The sequence below is a fragment of the Anabrus simplex genome, chromosome 9 (assembly GCF_040414725.1).
Source record: "Anabrus simplex isolate iqAnaSimp1 chromosome 9, ASM4041472v1, whole genome shotgun sequence".
NCBI classification, from domain to species: domain Eukaryota; kingdom Metazoa; phylum Arthropoda; class Insecta; order Orthoptera; family Tettigoniidae; genus Anabrus; species Anabrus simplex.
Window position 1 is genome coordinate 143895364 of NC_090273.1, and position 22161 is coordinate 143917524.

The 22161-nt window shown below is 40.5% G+C and overlaps 1 protein-coding gene across 4 annotated transcripts in view; it reads left to right on the forward strand.

The window, feature by feature from the left end:
- Positions 1–22161, forward strand: part of LOC136881099 (probable methyltransferase TARBP1) — an 84262-nt gene that overhangs the window by 57698 nt on the left and 4403 nt on the right. For all 4 annotated transcript variants that reach the window (XM_068229223.1, XM_067153726.2, XM_067153724.2 and 1 more), the window contains exons 7-10: positions 1563–1751; positions 7365–7530; positions 13319–13650; positions 18366–18502. In XM_068229223.1, the coding sequence (XP_068085324.1) occupies positions 1563–1751; positions 7365–7530; positions 13319–13650; positions 18366–18502 (824 nt within the window). The remainder of the gene's footprint in view (positions 1–1562; positions 1752–7364; positions 7531–13318; positions 13651–18365; positions 18503–22161) is intronic.

Here is a 22161-nt window from a genome sequence, read left to right on the forward strand (position 1 = left end):
CTAAGGGAGATGTTCAATAAATTTCCAATTTCTTTGCAATCATTTAAGAAAAGACTAGGAAAATAACAGATTGAGAATCTGCCACCTGGGCAACTGCCCTAAATGCAGATCAGTATTGATTGATTGATTGATTGATTGATTGATTGATTGATTGATTGATTGATTGAATTTGGATCAGTTATAATTTTTTTTTTTTAAAGTAGCAATGTTTCTGTCACAGTCATTAAATGCATGCTTTGGAAATATGTTCACACTGCTTGTGAAAAAGTGTCAAGTGACCGCCATTCACTATCCTTACTTCAACCTCAGTGAGGCATCTGTTTTCAGCCTCAACGACACTTCCTAAATAGCACAATTCCTTCACCTGTACTAATTTAACTTTGCCTCTGTTTTTTTTTGTGCTGTTTTTTCAACTCCCATGACTTTGTCTTCTTTGCATTTATTGCCTGTTTTAGTTTCTTTACAATTTTGCTTAGTGCATCGAGCATCCTATTTGTTTCCTGTTTGTTGTCTGCGAGTATAGCAGCATCATCAGCAAACAATTACAATGAATTCGTTCAACATTAATTTTGATTCCTTTTGTTTTCTGCTTCATTATGATGATTGCACCTTCTGTGAATAAACTGAACAGATAGGGAGATGGCGGACCAGTGGCAGTTTCTGGTATAGCGCAATGGAGCGAGGAATCTCCAGTTTATATCAAATTGAAATTAACTACTTAATTTTCACAGCTTCCTTTTCAATCTTGAAGCTTTTGCTAAGCCCATCTATCTGCAATATATTCATACTGACTGTCAGTTCATGCGAGCTGCGCAAAGTCTGTGGCTGGATACTCAGCTAAAATGCACCTCCTTGCAAGGCGAGTTCTGTGTCCGTACCTAGGCAGCGTGAGAGGTGAGGTGCATGAAGACGAGGCCAGGATATCACAAAAACGGAAATCTGTACTACACGCATGCTCACTATGCTACTCTTGCACGCCGTCATAATCGCAAGTCAAGTTGTGGGGCTTAGAAAAATAGTATGCACCTGCTATCTGTTGTCCTTGCAAGAATTTAAAACTATGGCAGCTGAGAAAGCGCACATGTCTGCACATAGTTAGCGCTGGCGTTGACAAGCATCATTGCTACCAAAAGTCACATTAAACTGCCAAACTCTGATAAATATTTTCTCTCAAATTTATCGATACTTACTAAATATCGATCCATTTGTTTTCTTTGGAATAATTACTTTTTGGAGGGACACTTAACTTAGTCACTGAGCAAAAGCGGATCAGGAAGATATTACTAATGAAAACACTAATTGCCTAGCTCACACAAGTTCCTAAAATTAAGTTACCAACATTGTAAATGGTGCAAACATACATCCTTTAAGTTTTCTTCTATTTTTAAACTTTGATACAAGTGTCTACAAAAGTTTGTTGAACCCCCGGTGACGAAAGTCACGAACCACCACTCTAGGGAACAGCCTTGTCTCACACCTCTTCTTATTTTTGCTTACTTTTTTGTATGAGTAAATATTATAATGTAATATATGTACAGCACCAATTACTATCCTTGTTTCAGGTTGCTCTGCAGAAACTCTGGGAGTTTGCAAAGCAGCACAACATCGTCACCGTAGTAGAGAAGTATGGTGTTGTTCAGTCCAGCTTGTTGACCAGTCTGGAGTCTGGCAGTTCTATGAAGAATGCTCAGAAGCTCCTGGAGGATTTCTACTTCACTTCTTTCCATCCTCTCAATCACTATACCCTGGAGGTAAGTTTCTTCTCACGGGAACCATTAGAAACTGTTGGCACATTTTTTCATCTAAATTATCTGGGCATTCTAGTCTGTCTACATAGAGTTTCAGTTTTGCTGATTTACCGAGCTCGATAGCTGCAGTCGCTTAAGTGTGGCCAGTATCCAGTAATCGAGAGATAGTGGGTTCGAGCCCAACTGTCGGCAGCCCTGAAGATGGTTTTCTGTGGTTTCCCATTTTCACACCAGGCAAATGCCGGCGTTGTATCTTAATTAAGGCCACGGCCCCTTCCTTCCAATTCCAGGCCTTTCCTAGCCCATCGTCGCCATAAGACATATCTGTGTCGATGCTACGTAAAGCAAATAGCAGTTTTTCTGATCAGGGTGCTTAAATACAGTGATGCTACCTGTTACTGAGAATGGAATTTCGAAATTGACCCGCAAGTTGCTCAGGTGACATCAACTCAGAACACTTGATTTCTGGCACCTGAGACTAAATGACTGTGTTAAACATAATGCATTTCCGGACAGCATTTTCAACTCTTTATTATTATAGCCCGGATACTTTGGGTACTCAGAGTTGTCCAAACAGGCAATAAGCCTCTAAAGACACTTCAAATTTAAAAGAAGCCAGTGAAAAGTAATATCAGTAATTACTGTATATATATATATATGCTCACATAAGAACATAGAAATGTTTACTGCTATCTATTACACACTACTACAAACCATTTCTTCAAAATGTCAGTGTTCCAACTCGCACACCTATCAGACGGAATAGATCAATCATTTACCTCATTGCACTTTACTGAAAGGTATTTTTTCAAATTCTCTGTGTTCAAACTCTGTCTCCTATAAGTCTAAATAGTTTTCGTTGCTGAGAAAGACCGTTCCATATTAACTAATGTAAAGGGAGGATATTTATCAGTCATTTAGGAAGTTCAGGAAGCCTTGGTAATTGAGAGAAATGTCTGTGTATGTACAACAGTTGGAGAACTTGTTATCTGCTGATCCCTTTACCATTACCAGCAGGGACATGTAATCAGTATTACATTCTTGGATGAGAGAAAATTAGAATAGCACATTTACAGTATGTTCTTTAAAGAATCTCTTCTTCTTCTGCACGCACTGTCTGACTCCTTGCCAGATGTGGTAATGGACCAGTGCCGACGTCTTCTGCCTGTGCTTCCACCTTATTCTCTGAACACGGTGGGCCAGTTCACACCTCAGCTCCCCACTGCTTCCTTCTAGTTTCATTATCCACCACTTTCTTTGTTCTCCCCTTTTATCTTGTTCCTGTCTCCTTCCATTCCATCATTGCTCTGTGGGTTCTCATTATATCCATCCTACATCAGAGTACTGGTCCCTGTTCTGTTTTGTGGTTCGTCTATCCCCATCCTTTCCCGTATCTCTGTATTCCTTATATGGTCCTCATTTGTCTTCTCGAGCTGCTTCCACCACTCTCTGGACGTTGTAGTCTGTGTTTCTATATGTCAGAATAGGGACAAAATACGTCTTATAAAACTCTTATATGCATCGTTGTGGGACCTTTTCATTCCATACTACAAGGGGCAGTCAAATGTAAAACCGAACACCTGCCATAACACACATTCTGCGCTAAAGCTGCCGTTGCTGTGGTACGAGAACTGCATAGCAACAACTCACAGCTGCACGCAATTGTTGGGTTATGTCTTTGTGTGTTCACCCAGCTATAGAAATGGAGGCAAGCAAAGAAGAGCAGAGAAGTGTGGTTCATTTCCTGGTGGCTGTAGGTGCTGGAATATGCCAAACTCATTGTCGCATCTCTGCTGTGTATGGCGAACACTGCATGTCCATGACAAGTGGCATAGGAGAGAGGAGATTCCAAGAGGGGCGCACGTCAGTGCTGTGCTTCAGCGATTTGGTTGAGAAACACTCCCCGTACAGCCCAGATCTTTCACCTTGTGATTTTCACATTTTTAGCGACCTGAAGAGAGACATTCGTGGACGTCGGTTTCATTCGGATGAGGAAATGCTAGAGTGGGTGCGATTGTAGATCCGTCAGCGACCTACCTCTATCTACAAAACTGGAATTGATAATCTTGTCTCCCAGTGTGATAAATGTATTAACGGTTTTGGTGATTACTTTTGAATAAAACCATTCCATGGTGACATTATAGCGGGTGTTTTATTTTCATTTGACTACCCCTTATATATCCCTTAAACTCTGATGCTCTGGTAAAACTTTCTTGCCATTTGTTACTGATCTCGTGTGTTGTAGTCCCATCTTGTGACACTACTCATCCCAAGTACCAAAATAATAGGGAAAAGTGAATATAGTTTTAAAAGGCAAAAAGAGGCACAAAGTCTTATAAAATCCAACAAAGGCAAAAATATTCAAAATAAAACTTGGCCCTGTTATGTCAAAACATGTTTATATCTATGTAACTCTTTCATATATCAGCCGTCCAGCTCCATGGCTAAATGGTTAGCTTCCTGGCCTTTGGTCACAGGGGTCCCAGGTTCGATTGCCGGCAGGGCCGGGAATTTGAACCATAATTGGTTAATTTCTGTGGCAGGGGGGCTGGGTGTATGAGTCATCTTCAGCATCATTTCATCCTCATCACGATGCACAGGTCACCTACGGGCCTCAAATCAAAAGATCTGCACCTGGCGAGCCGAACTTGTCTCGGACACTCCTAGCACTAAAAGCCATACGCCATTTCATTTCATATATCAGCCCAGCATTTCACCAAACGTCCAGTCTCTAGCTATTATTCATTTAGTTCTCTAATTACCTGTCACTGGAGAGCTTCCTTTGCTGGGCTGAATGGCTCTGACAGTCGAGGTGCTGGTCTTCTGACCACAACTTAGGTTCGATCCTGGCTCAGTCTGATGGTATTTGAAAGGGCTCAAATAAGACAGCCTTGTGTCGCTAGATTTACTGGCACATAAAAGAACTCATGTAAGAGTAAATTCCCGCACCTCGGCGCTTCCGAAAACCATAACAGTAGTTAGCGGAATGTAAACACAATTAACATTAACATTAGAGCTTCTTTATACATGGCATATTAAGGAGTTTAGTTTATATGGCTTTGTATTCTACTCAGGGAGCAAGAAAGTGCCAAATACAGTCACTAGTTAGCAAGAAACCGATGAATAAACTTTATGGTCATGCAACTGGATAAGAGGGATGATACATAGTATTGGTGGCCCGTGAGAGAGGTTGCTCTGAACTCTTTCTTCAGTCCTATGTGCTCGACGGGTGGTATTCTTGAGGTTATTTCTCAGCTCCTACTTAGGGCCTGTACCACGACAGCCAGATAAAAGTGCAGTTTAAATTTATGTGGCAGTTTGCACATTTATCTTGAAGTTCGGTTGGAAACGCGTACTACGATTCGTTTATGTGCAATCTGGGAGAATATTCTTGAGGTTAGCTATGCCGAAGTTATAGAGGCAGTTAACGTTCTTATCTGGGACTTTGCTCCTATCGGGGACGCTACTGTAAGAATCAAGATGGCTACACATCAAGATGAATCTACATCTGCATGATGCTGTGCGAAAATAAGTTGTTACAATGTAATCTTTATATATATTTATGATGTATGTCATGCTTCCTGTTGAGCTATCACAGAATTCATAAAGATTTCCCAAGCTATCAAGTTGTCGCTACTGACTATATAAGTTGCACACAAGCAAGTCAACAGCAAGCTTCACGGGTAGCCTTGGTCGTTAGGGCAACATCGTCAACTGCTATGCAGTTTTTCGTGGGTTCGAGTCCCAATAGTCTAACACTTTTTTAGCTTCTAAATGTTATAATACCAATATAATGGTCCGTTATTGGACATTATAAATTTTCCAGCTAACTCATTCTTGGTTGCCTGCGTTTCGCCTTCGTGTGCTAAGTTGGGCTCGTCAGTTGGGTCTTAGCACACCTCCCAAGACGCGAGGCTAGTGCATACCGTGGAGGCCACTGCATAGGCTATTTGAAGCCACCAGCAGTGCCAATGCACTATGAGAGCTATGTTTCATTTTCAAAAATTGATGCCTGCCTGGCCATCAGATGATATAGATGTTAATTCCCATAGGGAACTTAAAATATTTGTCCTGAATGAGTAAATTTATAATACCAATATAATGGTCCGTTATTGGACCCAACTGACGAGCCCAACTTAGCACACAAAGGCAAAACACAGGCAACCAAGAATGAGTTAGCTGGAAAATTTATAATGTCCAATAATGGACCATTATATTGGTATTATAAATTTACTCATTCAGGACAAATATTTTAAGTTCCCTATGGGAATTAACATCTATATCATCTTCTAAATGTTAGTTGGTAGGGTACTAGAGGTGATAGCACACATTTCCTAATCATTAGAATGCATGTCGAAAGTGTGGGTTCTATTCCAAATCTATCCGCGACGCACATATGGAGTAAAGGTATACGTCGTCGTTCATGTCGATTCGTCCGTCGAATGAGGATGTTAAGGAGGTTATATTTGTTTGACTTCATAACAACTTACTACTAAGTATTTACAATAAAGTGAGATAAATGCTTGCCAGTTACTATTCTCACATTGTATTGGAAAGGAAGAAACTAACTACTTATTCAATGAGCAAACAATAAATTGAATTAATAATAAAATTAATTATCCTCTGCTGCATCAGTGGCATTAATTACGAATATACACGTTATTTTCGCAGTAATGCGCATCCTCGAAAATAGTACTAGACAAAAAAAGATACATAACCTGAATCTTAACTTTTGTGTCCAGGTTACATTTTCAGTCTTTTTATTTTCTATAACAGTTTCAGTTTCGTTATACAGTTAATTAATTTTAACATTTCTTCGTATGTGTATATTTCAGTCCTAATTCTGTTTTTGACCTGGACTTCCACATTATAGCTTAATAAGAGTCTGATATTGGATTCTAGTAGTACAATTTCAAAGGGAATAGAGCTAAACAAACTAAAACGCCAGGGAACACGTACACCACCGCGCTAAATTTTACTATATTTTCAGTAACCTTATTACTATCCCAATAAAAATGTTACTACATCTTCCACATTACAATACCGTCGTTAAAATCCGTTGGAAGTACGCAAGAAAATATTTAACTTCTAGTTTGCAAAATTACAGCCTACGTGTCTGGCTGTTTATCTGACAGTCGTAGTACAGGCCCTTATTGTATCAAGATAAAACCAAATGGACAGAAATTCTATACGTCTCCACGTCGATATTGTCATGTTTCATAAGAAATGGATCAACAGTTTCTGCATTTATTCAATTCATATAACCGAGAGACAGACAAAACTTTCAATTTGGATATGGTCTCTGCATCATGCATAGTATCGACCCTTTCAAAATGGCTTAAAAAAAAAAAGAAAATAACACTGAATATACAGACAGACATTAAATTCTTATTATATCAGTCAGATTGCATCACTGGGTGTTTTCGACTAGTAGACAGTTGAATTAGCTAGTTGGTTATGTATTTAGTTTCTCTAGAATTTGTACATACTCTTGGTACATTTTAATGTGATTGTTTCATTGTAGCAGTCATTAATTGAAAATGATCTGTATTTGTTTTCAGTGTGATCAAATATTTTTCGTTGTGTTTCAATGATTTAGTGTCTGCATCCTTGCAGACCATTTTCTATGATCTCCCAAGACTTGCCAACATCACCTATGAAGAGTGGATTACTGCTAGTTACCTAGAGTCTTGCGGTTTCTCAAACTCTCCTGTCGGGATTTACAACAGTGACTGCAGTTTATCAGATTTCAGCGTCGCCTCTTGGGTTCTTAAAACTACAGGTAAGTACGAGAAGGACTGAGTGAAGATGTGATGAATGTGGCTAGACTCGTCTTCTTTACCAACAACTTTGTTAGAAATATAAATACAAGAATCATAAGAAACTAACGAGCAACACGTTTTTTGTACCAGGATTTATGAAAATGATCATTATTTTTACACGTCGCTTCAGCCACTTAGGACACTCAGTCTTTTGACTTCATTCAAATTGGGGTTGGGGTGCTCCAGCGAAACATCTATGTGACGTTTTTTCAAGAAGTGGTTATAGCTCGGATACATGTATTGGAATGATTTCTATGTTAACATGGTGTCTCTCTCTCTCTCTTAACATTGTAACCATGGCAACCAGTGTTTGTCTATGTAGCCTTTGTCCTCAGTATGGCACTAACAGCCTTCCAGACAGTCCAAAGTTGTGAAGTGTGTGATGGAGTTCCTTCCAAGTATTGTGGACTGTTGCTGCAAGTAGATCGCTAAGAAGACTTGGTGTGCCTGCAGCTGCCTTGGTATTACTAATGAAACTCTTCCATGACCTGAGATGTTATTATTTTGAATTAGAAGAATGAATACACAAGATGTGACCATGGTAGCTGATGTAATGTGCATGACAGCATCACAAGATCGTTGTATCCAATAGGTACTGTATACAAACAGTCTGAAGAGTTGGGTGCATTTGTAAGTTTGGGTTCTAGTTACAATGGCCTAAAGAACCAACACAGTTTAAAGTTTCACCCTTCTTCCTTACTAATTATAAATCTCAGAATATTTACATATAAAACACTGTCACCTCTGTTTGTAATATCCCTTAAGATATCTTCTTATTTTGAAAGTCTTTCAGGTAATAAACATAATAAGTTTGAAAACTAGAAGCTCCCAGTTATACTCAAGATGAAATTTGATGTACTCAATTTAGTACTTAGCTCATTGGGGGGGTGAATTCTGCTCTCTTCTTTCTCCCTCACTGGTAGTTTCCACCACATACTCAATTGCTGTCTTCTGAGCTCATACTCACAATTCTCTGTCTAGCACACCCATGGAAAAAGAATATTATAACTCATGGACGAATTTTACACTGCTTCGCTGCTCAGCTGTTTTAGCGGACTATTCAGAACAAAGACTGAAGTTCTGCACCTGAGAACTACTCATCAGCTGAGGCACGAGCTATCACAATGTACTACACTCGCAGACCAGCATTCTATTCCCATTGATTACCCATCGTCCTGAGATTTGTTGTGTCTCTAGTCTTCCATTTTTATTCCTTCCAGTATTCTGGAAAGTTGCACTCTATTACAAAATATAAGCACAGTCCACATCACGTCACTGATGTGTGGACTTCCTATTGGCTCGCCTTCTGCCGGCACTCCTTTCAAGTGTCTGCACATGTGCTTCGAACGACAGTTTCCAGAGTGTTCTGGAAAGATTTCGTTTCTGAACAATGTCACTCTATCTATAGTACGTTTTAACTTGGGAAGATCTGTCTGTGTGACGCAAACATCATTGTGAAATTGTTTTCCAGCAAGGTGCTCGTTCATATACGGAAACAGGTTACAATTCAACCAGACAAAGTCTGGGTTGTGGGGCGGGTGTGGAAAACATCTCCCAATAAAATTCCTGCAGCTAGTCCTTTGTCTTTCTGGCAGTATGGCATCAAGCATTTTCCTCAAACTTTATAAAACACTCATCATGCCTACAGCAATCTGTGCCAGTGAAACCTGGAAAATGATGGTGCAGACAGCATGGAAACTCATTGTATTTCACCTACATTGACTACGCTGAATTTTAGGCGCCACTTGTGCGACTGAGTCACCAATGAGGAAATACTGTTTTGACACAGTGGCTCCTGGAAATTACAAGATATTGTGGCAGAACATTGAATGTGTTTAGTCGGCCGTATTCTTTGCTTACCAGAGAACCGATACTCGAAAAGCAGTATGCAGTGGGAGCCACCAGGAGGTAGGCGGAAGCCAGACAGACCACGCAAAACATGACGTCAAACCTTCAAAGTAGAGCTATGAATAGTTAACATCAGGTGGAGCGATATCGAGAATGCCGCTTCAAACAGGACTCATTGGTGGAAGCTTGCTGCCCTATGCGCTGCCTTCGGCAGGTTAAAGCAACAGGTGGCAACTTTCTGTCACAAGGGATTACTAAATGTCCAAGGCAACTGTGTGGGTGAGTAGGTTAAGGTACGAGTCAGTATTTGTACATTCAGTATTTTTAATATTATAATAAACATTCTTTACTTTCTGAATTAGCATAGTACGTTCCACTAATCAGAGACACTAAAGTGCTGTTTTCTGTATGGCTTCTGTTGTCTCACATTATTGAAAAGTGATAGTCAGAGGATGGTATGTCAGGACTGTAGCCAGGGTTCAACAGAACTTCCCACCCCATTTTTCCCAATTTCCTCCTAGGGGTAATGAACAGAGTAATGAACATCATCGTGTGAAGGATGATGATCTTTTCAAGGTGTTTATCGCACAATGCATGGCCGAACTTGTGAAGTGTTTAGATGTAATGACTTGCAGTGATGATTTTTTGAGGACCAAGAAATTCAACCAAAATGCACCCCTCTGCATTTTAGAAAATGGTGCCCATAACTTTCCCAGCAGACTTTGATTTCTTTGATTTCTCTTTTTGTTGGTGATTTCCGATGATGTCATTCTATGTTCTGTCACTTTGTTTCCCATTCGTAGTGATGGAATCTGTCACAATATTTATTTAAAAAAATCATCTCCATCATTTAGATATCCTTGAAGAAGATCTTGAGCATTGGCTTTTCTGTTAACTCTTTCACTATCTCAGTCAGACTGCCTTACTTTTTCCACAGTGTTCTAAAAATAGAAAAAATAATTTTCTTAAAAACTAGAAAAGTCATTTGTAAAAATTAATTCGAAGAAGTGAAAAAGCAAGAGGTCAACATCACTTTCAAAACACATAATACAAATCAGAACATATTTTGTAGCCAAAACTCTGTCAATCTAAAAAATAACCGCTATGCAGGCTCAGGTGTTTACAGACTCAGTTGTCCACAATGTAATTGTTCGTACATCGGACAAACTGGCCTAGGTTTCCAAACTTAATATTTAGAACACTACAACGCCCCAAAAAATAGTAAATTTTCCGCAACGAGTACCCTAAAAGAGTTGAGAAAGGCAGACTAATGACTGAATTTGAGAACCTGTACATCTATTCAACAGTATTCACCGCAGTGGAACCATTCCTTGAGACTGGCTCAAATCGACTTTCGTAATATTGCCTAAGAAAGCGAATGCAAAATTCTGCAATGAATATAGAACAATTAGTTTGATGAGCCACGTTCTGAAAGTATTCCTAAAGGTCTTGCATGCGAGAATTTATCATAAATGTGAGGAGAACATCGGAACCTCACAGTTTGGCTTCAGACATGGTTTTGGTACTAGAGAGGCATTATTCAGTCTGCAGGTATTAGTCCAATGGTGCCAAGATGTTAATGTCGATGTTTTTGCTTGTTTCATCGATTACGAAAAGGCCTTCGATATAGTCCGCCATGATGAACTTATGAACATTCTTCGAGAATTAGGACTTGATGGGCGGGACGTCCGTATTATTGGTAATCTCTAATGGAACCAGAGTGCTGGCATAAGAGTTGATGGTCGTGTCTCGGAAGAAGTCTCAATTATGAAAGCAGTTCGCCAAGGCTGTATTCTTTCCCCCATGCTTTTCAACATCTATTCAGAAAAGATTTTTCTAGATGCTCTTTACGGAAAGACTCGAGGAGTTGTGGTTAATGGTTTCATCATAAATAACATCAGGTATGCCGATGACACTGTGCTACTTGCAACCAATCTCCAGGATCTACAGGAACTACTTAATGCTGTCACTGAAGCCAGCAGCGCAATGGGCTTGAAGCTTAATGTAAAGAAGACCAAGTGGATGGTTATAAGTAGGAAAGGAGATGGCATTCGAGGTAATCTCACAGCAGCAAAGGAACAGATCGCGAGAGTGGCAATATTTAAATACCTGGGATGTCACATCAGTGATGACTGGGACCTTACTCATGAGATCCAATGCAGAATTGAGCAGGCCAGAACTTCTTTTCAGAGACTTAGAAAACTGTTGACAAACCGTGACCTTTCCATTTCACTACGGACATGACTACTCCGGTGCCAGGTTTTTCATGGCAGATCAAAACAATACCAATATAGTTGGTCCGTCATTGGACATTATACATTTTCCAGCTAACTCATTCTTGGTTGCCAAGCAGGCATCAGTTTTTGAAAATGAGACAAAGTCTCTCATAGGCACTCGCACTGCCGGTGGCTCCAGGTAGCCTACGCAGTGGTCTCAACGGTATGCATTAGCCATGCATCTTGGTGGGTGTGCCATTTACCAACTGAGGAGCCCAACTTGGCACACTGGGGCGAAACGCTGGCAACCAGGAATGAGTTAGCTGGAAAACTTATAATGTCCAATAACGGACCAACTATATTGGTATTATAAATTTACTGATTCGGAATAAATATTTCAGGTTCCCTATGGGAATCAACATCTTTTGTCATAGATCAGAACAAGCTGGAGAGAAGAGGGTGTTACCGCATTCAAGCCAATGTGTGCCACCGTTGGTTGGTACTCGATTAAAAAATGTTACCTTTCAAGCTTCGTATTTGTTCCATAAAAGCCATCATTGAGTTTTTATACAAGATCTATGCATTAATTGGCTTCATTGGTGGTTATGGTGGGCAAGTCTTTATGGTCTGACACCGTAGTTAGCTGGTTCGAGTCCCAATGGTGGAAAAAATTTCATTGTTAGAATGTTGGTCGGCAGGGTAGGAGAGGTGTCAGTATACAAGTTCTTATCACTAGATTGTGTCCCAAAAGCCTGAATTCAATTCCAAACCTCTCTGCAGTGCTCATATGGAGTGAGGACATATGATGCTGTTGATGATGATTCATCCGTCGGATGGGGACGTTAAGCCTTGAGCAGACCCTTTGGTGTTATTTGACAGGAGTAGGCTACGTGCTGACACTGATTTTTATCCTCACCCTACCTCAATCATCATCATTGTGTCCGACTCGTTGGCTGAACGGTCAGCGTACTGGCCTTCGGTTCAGAGGGTCCCGGGTTCGATTCCCGGCCGGGTCGGGGATTTTAACCTTAATTGGTTAATTCCAGTGGCACGGGAGCTGGGTGTATATGTTGTCTTCATCATCATTTCATCCTCATCACAACACGCAGGTCGCCTACGGGAGTCAGATAGAAAGACATGCACCTGGCGAGCCGAACCCATCTTGGGATATCCTGGCACTAAAAGCCATATGACATTTCATTTTTTCATCATCATCGTCATACCCAGACCTACAGTTGGCTGTGAGTGTCAAAGACGTGCACCAGATGAGCCAAATGTATCTCTGAACACACCCGGCACTAAAAGTACTAAGGGGTGAGGTTGTGTTAGGCGAATGGAGAAGGATAGCTTACATAGGAGAATGAAGGACTCCGCCATGGAGGGTAAGAGCAGTAGAGGAAGATCTCTCCACTGACGGTTATATTCCGTTTTTAATGATTTAATAATAAGTGGTTACTAGGGCAAAGAGCTAGTTGCAAATACAGGATTGAGGAGGTGCCTAGTTCATTGACAGAGGCATGGGAACTGAATTTTGAAAGGCATAACAATCTATAATGAAGGGGGGGGTGGGTGGGTGTGTGTGTGTGTGTGTGTGTGTGTGTCTCTCTCTCTCTCTCTCTCTCTCTCTTCGTTTTTGTAACTATTTCTGTACTTGAAATTATACATATTCTTTTGTAATCCGTAGGAACTGTGGTTGAAGAAGAAGAAGATGCTAGTAGCCAGGGGGTAAACGTTAACATTCAGAAGAAGATCATCCCCTGGAAATCTATGGTTCCTGATCACGAGCTCCTACTCTCAGTATCCGAGCCACTCATGAAGCGGAAACAGAAGGCAGCTAAAGATGGCCTTGTAGTTGTAGCTTCCCTAATCGATCGGCCACCCAATCTAGGAGGACTAAGCCGCACTTGTGAAGTGTTTGGAGTGTCGGAATATGTTATTGGTAGCCTGAGATACGTTGAGGATAAACAGTTTCAGAGTCTCAGTGTTTCAGCAGAACGATGGATACATATCTCTGAGGTAAGGATGTATACTGTGTATGAAGATATTGAGATTGTCATTTTCCTTTTGTTTTTGTCTGTCTCCTCCTCTCGTTGCTCACTGTACCTACACTAACCTGTCATTTTCAAGTTATGTAGGAGGGGGCTGCTCTTAAGTTTTAAATTATTATTATAAAGGAAGGAACATGGAGAGGATGAACACAATGCCAGGTCAGCATTGATAGAGGGAGCGATACAGTGAAACCTCGGTAGTGCGTTCCTCATTAACACATTTTCCTGCTTAACACGTCATAAATTCGAAGTCCCGATTATTGTAATTTAAATCTATATAAAAATACCACACTTATTCTGTCACGAATTTTCACTATTAGTACTTAGTACGATCACATTTTTCCTAGCCTGAAAATGTTATTCGTCATCACTTTTGAAAGCTACGTGATTTCCTACTTGGGTAAGAGCCCTCGCCACAGTTGTGTGATAACAGGAAAAGGCCTTGAATTCCTGAACTTCAGAGGATAAGTTGCACATTTGGAGAGCAAGCTGTTAGCCTCAGAAATGTTCAGTTTTGCTTGCTGGTTAGCAGCAAGATTGCTGAATATAACACAGTGAGCCTATTTGTGCTTGTATTTCACATTCCATTCAGAAGTTAGAAATTTAATTTGTGTTGAGTGGTACAGTGAAGAGTAGTGAATATTTGTTGCGTGATTGCCTAGTTATGGGTACAGAAAATATCGTGAAATTCCTTACTAATGAAGACAATTAAAATCTGTCAGAAAGTGGACTGGCATCCGGTAAAAGTTTTGTCGGATTCAAAATGGGGGCCAAAGTCTTTCTCTCCCAGTTGCACATGGTCGAGTGAAATCTCCAATTCATTGTCTAAGAGTGTGACCTGCAAATAATGTTTAATGACCCACTGGTCCAAAATAAAAGGCTTTTACTGACATTAATTTAATATGATCTGCAATAATACTTTGATATCATTATGGACCCTCATGCAAATGTTTTTGTATTCGTTGTTTGGTGTTTTCTCCACACCTTTCAGTGTACTGTTGTTATTGTATAAGCCCCAGCGGGGAAAAATTTCTATATTTGTTCTCTCGTGTTTTTACACCTTTTAGTACCCTCTTCTCATCTTTAGAAATAAGCTGACTCTGTGGATCAGTGGTGGAGTGTTGGACTATGGATCCCAAGATAGCGGGTTCAAACCCTGCAGAAGTATTCAGATTTTTGAAATGGGGAAAAAAATCCATTCGACGCTCCATATTGTACGATGTCAGCATGTAAAAGAGCTCTGGTAACACATTTAGTGTTTACCTGACAAAATTAATTAAATCTCAGCCCAGACACCCACGAGAAATTGGGTTTACATCTGTCTGACATCTAGTAGGCCTAGTGTAGAGCAGGACGTCAAAATTGACGAGCAGACAGTCAGATGGCATCAAATTAAAATATCTGCACACGTTAGCTGAGGTCATACTATTATTATTATTGTTATTATTATTATTATTATTATTATTATTATTATTATTATTATTATTATTATTATTATTATTCTTTTTTTTTTTTTTTTTTTTTTTTAGAAATGGTAGATATAGTTTACACAGTACCCATGGATACACGACATAAAATGCCCTCATGTCAGAGAAAATTATATCTAGTGTTTCCATATCCCTGTTGGATAGTTTTTATTTGTGTATTCAGTAGTACATTTTCTCACTTAACACGCTATTTTTCCTTGTCCCCTGCAAAAACGCCTTAACGAGGTTTTACTGTACACTGAACCATTATTTTTATTTAGGAACACCTACCTTCTGGCAATCATGGCTTGGAGTTGTTGGAAGACAGATTCCACAAGGTGATGCATGTCGTCTATGCTCAATCAAAGCCATGCCTGCTTTAGGATCTGGTGTAGTTGATGCACATTTTGTGAAGGTGTAGGAGCAGCCCTCACAGACATGTTCGATGGGCTTACAGTCCAGAGAATGTGGAGGCCATCGCAGAGTGGAGAATTCATTATCACATTCCTCCAGCCAGCGGTGACATGGTTCATTGTCTTGCTGGAATATGGCATTGTTTTCGGGAAAGACTGCTTGGAGATACGGGTGCAGATTTTCGGCTAACAGGCTCCTGTAGTCTTTACCACTCAAAGTGTGGTACTATGACCAACAGCTCTGGGGTACACTAGGAGAATGCTCCACAAACCATGACACCTCCATCACCAGCCTGTTGGATGCCCATGGTACAGGGTTGCTGTTTATGCTAGATGTGGACACTTGGCTTTCAGCAGCGCAACAGGAAATAGGACTCTTCACTCCAGGCAACCCTCTTTCATGCATCCAAGGTCCACTGATAACTTTCTTCAGCCCACACAAAGTGTTGTTTGTGATTACGTCGGGTCAATGGGGGCACCCTTGAGAGTCTACAGCTCTTGAACTCAAGTTGACGCAAGGTACGCCCCATGGTCCTTGAGGAAAGCGGACGTACTTTCCTGCCGCTGTACTGGTGGGTCAGATGTTCTACTGTCGAGTGCCATTGCTGTGATATCAGTCGTGACAACCGACACTTGTCTCACTTGTGTCAGGTCGCAGTTTGATCTTCAGCTTAACGTCTGTCCACGATTCTTTCAATGTTAGTAGGAGTACAGGAACAGCCAACAAGAGCGGCTACTATCCAGATGCTGGCACCACACCTCCGGGCCCCATGGTCAAAGTTGTGATGTTTAGTCGTCACTGCCAAATGTGCAGAGGAGATGTCAGCATATTATCTGTGAGGCACTCATGATTCCCATAGGGAACTTGAAATATTTGTCCTGATGGGTAAATTCATAATTCCAATATGATTGGTCCATTATCAGAAATGATAATTTACCAGGTAACTCATTCTGGGTTACCAGTGTCTTGCTGCACTGTGCCAATTTGGGCTCATTAGTTGGTAACTACCAAGTGCATGTAGTGGAGGCCACTGTACAGGCTGCTTTGAACGTCCAGGAGTGCCAATACACTGCAAGACACTTGGTCTCTTTTACAGAAATTGATGCCTGCCAGGCCATTAGATGATACAGATTTTAATTCCCATAGGGAACTTAAATATTTGTCATGAATGTTCCATCATAATTGGTCTGTTATTGGAAACTACAAAATGTCCAGCTAACTCATTCTTAATTGTCAGAGTTTCACCCCAGAGTACCAATTTGGGTACATGGTATAAGGGTATTTAGGGTTTGTAGTAAGGATGTAAAGGAGAGGGCATATAAGTCTCTGGTTAGACCCCAACTGAAGTATGGTTCTAGGGTATGGGACCCTCACCAGGATTACTTGATTCAAGAACTGGAAAAAAAAATCCAAAGAAAAGCAGCTCAATTTGTTGTGGGTGATTTCCCCAACAACATAGTAGTGTTATGAAAATGTTGGAAAGTTTGAGCTGGGAAGACTTGGGAGAAAGGAGACAAGCTGCTCGACTAAGTGGTATGGTCTGAGCTGTCAGTGGAGAGATGGCGTGGCATGAAATTAGTAGACGAATGAGTTTGAGTGGTGTTTTTAAAAGTAGAAGATAAATATGAAGATAAAGTTGGAATTCAAGAGGACAAATTGGGGCAAATATTTGTTTTAGGGAGGGGAGTTAGGGATTGGATTAATTTACCAAGGGAGATGTTCAATAAATTTCCAAATTCTTTGCAATTTTTTAAGAAAAGACTAGGTAGACAACAGATAGGGAGTCTGCTACCTGAGTGACTGCCCTAAATGCAGATCAGTGGTGATTGATGATACAATTGTTATTCATGATGCTGTCTTTCTGTCTAAGACAATAATACATTGCCAAGTCTGTATATGCACAGAAGGCAACATAAAAATGAACAAACGTTAAAACACAAAGGATCAGGGATGAACTCCACTTTTTCGTACAGGTTCATTCTTGGGGATTGGCTCTTCCTTCATCAGTCTTGGTTAATGCAAGTCCATTTCTTTCCTGCCTCTTACTAGCTTGTTCTTGCTTTACAGGGTCCAAGCATGCACACTTATTAAGCGGGTCACTTTTTGAGATGCAGTGATAAGGGGAGCACTAAGAATAACAGTAATGAAACGTAAAAGTACAGTTCAGCATGTCATGATGTAACAGCTGGACTCACACCGACGACAGTAGCCTCTTCCATTAACCACGTGGTCTTAATCTTTCTCTTCTGACCGAACAATTAGTTTGAGTCACGTAGATATCAGCTTACATCCGGTAGATAGTGGGTTCGAACCCCACTATCGGCAGCCCTGAAAATGGTTTTTTGTCGTTTCCCATTTTCACACCAGGCAAATGCTGGGGCTGTACATTAATTAAGGCCACGGCCGCTTCCTTCCCACTCCTAGCCCTTTCCTGTCCCATCGTCGCCATAAGACCTGTCCGTGTCAATGTGTCGTAAAGCAAATAGTTTAAAAATTCTCTCCTCACAGTGGGATAGAATACAGTTGGTCACCCTGGAAGAATTCATCCTAATTGGGAGATAGTGAGTTTGAGCCCCACTGTCGGCAGCCCTGTTTCCCATTTTCACACCTGGCAAATACTGAGGCTGTACTTTCTCATTCTTCCCAGTCCTAGCCTGTTCTATACCATTGTTGCTGTAAGACTTGTTTAAGTTGGTGCGATGTGAAGCATTTCAGTATTTTCAGGGCTACTTCAGGGTAGCCATTTACCGAAATGTATCTGACATAAGTAATGGCTATAATACTGTACTGTGTGTTTGTTTAGGTGAAGCCTCACATGTTAGCCAAGTACCTCGAGAGCATGAAGAAGGTGGGATACACAGTAGTGGGAGCTGAGCAGACAGCGAACAGTACGTTACTCCACAAAATGAAGTTCCCCAAGAAGACCTTGCTCCTTCTCGGGTATGTATTGTCCCCGTTTATACCATCAAGGTAATTTGCCCCAGACTAGTCAGCCGCTCCCAGGGGTGCTCGGTTCAAACTATGATAAAAAATTGCCCTAACATTTCATACACCCTGGATTTGATGAGGAACATATAACTGAATATGGACAGGGTGAAGTCAAGTAAAAGAACTGCAAATAAAGCAAGGCGAAGCATGACGTCAGTTTTTGGAGGAAATCTGTTTATTAAATAAACAAGAAAATATGAAAAAAAAGCAGAAAGTATCAAATGATCCAGATTTTTACATGACTCAATTTTTCTTTCAGCTTGATAAAGTCCATCTTGAGAATCAAAAATATATTACAAATGTACAATGTATGCCGACACACATACTTAACATATCAAATCAAATCTTGAAGTTTCATTAATTTTACACCTTGGGCTTGCGTGCTCGCATCACACTCCCAGCTTTACTTTTTGTTAACACTTTGAACTGTAGATGAGTATGTTCCCCTTTCCTGCACACTTGACATTGCACTGGGGGTCCCTAACCTTAAGAAAAGACGTAATTTAATGTGCAAAAAGGGGAGACAAAAAACTAATCTAACTGTACAAAATATGACACGCTGAGTAGCAAAACATCCTATGCACAAATATATACACCCCGAATCATGAGGAGTCTCATGAGCACAACAAACAATGTGGATCGGAACCACATAAAATTAAAATCACTTAAATGACAGATATAGTACTCTAAGATGGCGGAGAGCTCAGTCATAGTGTAAAGTGTGTGTCAAGGCTAACTCGTAAATCTGCAAGATAAACAGCAACTAAGTGTCGTTCGCGACCTAATCTCCATAGTTTTAATAATCACCGTCCAATACTGACAAAAATCATGACGCTACGGGATGTAGTTCAAAAGGTATTGGCAATTGAAGATGCGATGCAGCATTTTCGCGCCCAACTCAAGGAGGCGACCAGCAGCGCCAACCGGGAGGAGAAACTACAGCGGCTGGAGGAGGAGTTCTGTGCGTTTCAAGAGAAAGTGTCTGGTGAACTGAAAGACATAAAAAACAATATTTTAAAAATAGAAGAAAAGCTGGATGAGCAAAGAGAACGGATGGACGAAGCGGAACAATACAGCCGCCGAAACTGTCTAATTTTGCATGGCGTCCCGGAAGCACCAGGTGAAAACGTGCACGCTAAAGTATTATCAACTATTAAAGAAAAACTGGATATCGACCTTAATATGTCAGACATTGACCGTTGCCATCGCCTAGGTGTTCCGAAGCGAACAACGGCTGAAGTGGTTGCCACGGGTAAACGCCCACTGATTATTAAGTTCCTGCGGTACCAGGATCGTGACCGCATTTGGAGGGCTAAACGTCGGCTAAAAGGCTCGCACCTTCTCCTGACGGAATCGCTCACGGGTACCAGGAAAAACATTTTAAATCGTGCACGAGATCACTTTGGCCTAAATCGTGTCTGGAGCCAGGACGGTCGCATTGTTGTGCTATGTGACAATGGACGAAAGGTGTTAATTACAACAATGGTACAACTTGTTAGTTTAATGTAAAACACGAGTGAGCATTGATACGGACTCATTACTGAGATGGCATTAATGGATAATGTAGTAGTTTTAAGTAAATGTGCGTGTATGTGTGTGAGTGAATGTGATTGTGCCCCTGGAAGTACTTGTGGTGGAAACAAGGTGAGTAAGCAGAAGTCTTTTCTAGATAATGGCTAGTCACAATACAAGTGCTATTTCTACCGATTGTAGTAACCTTGATGTCAGTGACCCGCTCCCACCCCTTTCCCAGTCGCCCCCCTCACCCTACCCTTCAGCAGCGTCAGCGGGAAACATTCTCAGGGAAAGTCTTTCAAGATATCGGCGAGCCCTACAGTGTTGTCATATTAACGCGCAATCGTTAATGGCTCACATTGACGAAATACAATCCCTCTTTCATGATAGTAATACCTTGCACTGCATATGTGTAACTGAGACTTGGTTACAACCCTCACTTAACTCAGGCCTGGTTGAATTAAATAACATGACTTTACATCGTCTAGACCGAAGAAAACGTATAGGGGGAGGGTGTGCTATATACTGTCGTAATGATCTCAAAAGTAAAATAGTGGCTACTTCAGACCAGACGATTCCCAATCGACCTGAGTTTATGTTTATAGAAGTTTTGGCTAACAATCAAAAAGTACTGATGGGAGTAGTTTACAAACCCCCAGACGTAAGACATATATCGGACCTTGAAATTTGCTTAGCAAAGTTAATTCCACTGTACGAAAATATAATTATACTTGGAGATTTTAATACAAATCTGCTGACTGCGACAAACGACTCATTACATTTACAAAATATGTTCTTTAGCTTAGACCTGAACATCCTACATCTAAATGCTACTAACCATCTACATACAGTAAACCGGACGACTCATACTTTGATTGACTTGATCATAACTAACAATACTCAGAAAGTTTTAAATCACGGACAGCTTGCAGTGCCAGGTATTTCTACCCATGATCTAATATATGTCTGCTATTCATTAAAGATGCCAAAATATGAAACTAAATATATAACACGCAGGGATATAAAAAATCTGGACAAGGAAAGAATACGACACGAAGCATATTATCTGCCATGGAACGATATTTTACACATGGATGATATTGACGTAAAAATAAATAAACTATCTGATCTGGTGTTAGAACTGTATGACAGATTTGCTCCCAAGAAAGAGATCCGGGTGACTCGACCACCTTCTCCGTGGCTGACTAGTGAGATTAAATCAGAAATGGCAAAGCGTGACTCATGGTACAGAAGGTTTAAACAAACGGGTAATGCTAATGACTTTGAAAATTACCGCGTTCTCCGCAACAGGGTTAAACAGTTAATCAGAAACAGTAAATATAAAAACATATGTCAAGTATCGAAATGCAAGAACTCGACAGAAATATGGAAACAATTACGAACGATGGGTATAGGTCGAACGTTATCAAAGCAGGCGCCGAATGTATCCCTTGATGACTTAAATTTACACTTCACGTCGGCCGAATCCACTGTAAGAGCAAATAATAATAATAATAATTTTCATAACTGTACAAGTAATAATAATAATTTTTATAACAATAATAATAATAATAATATTCATTTTATGCCAATTCAAGATACATTTGTGTTTAAAGAGGTTGGTATAAATGACGTAAAACGAGTTATGTATTCTCTCAGATCAGATGCTGCTGGACACGATGGCATACCTCTGTCTTTCTACAAATATATCATTGGTGCCATCCTGCCGATCGTAACACACATTATTAACTACTGTTTAACCCAAGGAATTTTCCCTACGGCGTGGAAGGATGCCCTCGTCATCCCAATCCCAAAAAAGGATGGACCCAGTATTCCTTCAGATTACCGACCAGTTTCTATCCTACCACCCCTGTCCAAAGTGCTGGAACGCCTGGTACATGAGCAAATCCTTACGTACTTACATAAATATGCTTTACTCGACTCTTACCAATCAGGCTTTAAGAAAAAACATAGTACCATGACAGCTCTGTTGAAAGTGACAGATGACATTAGATATGCAATGGACAACAAACAAGTGACAATACTTACTCTTTTAGATTTCAGTAGCGCATTTGATACTGTCGATCCTAGGTTGC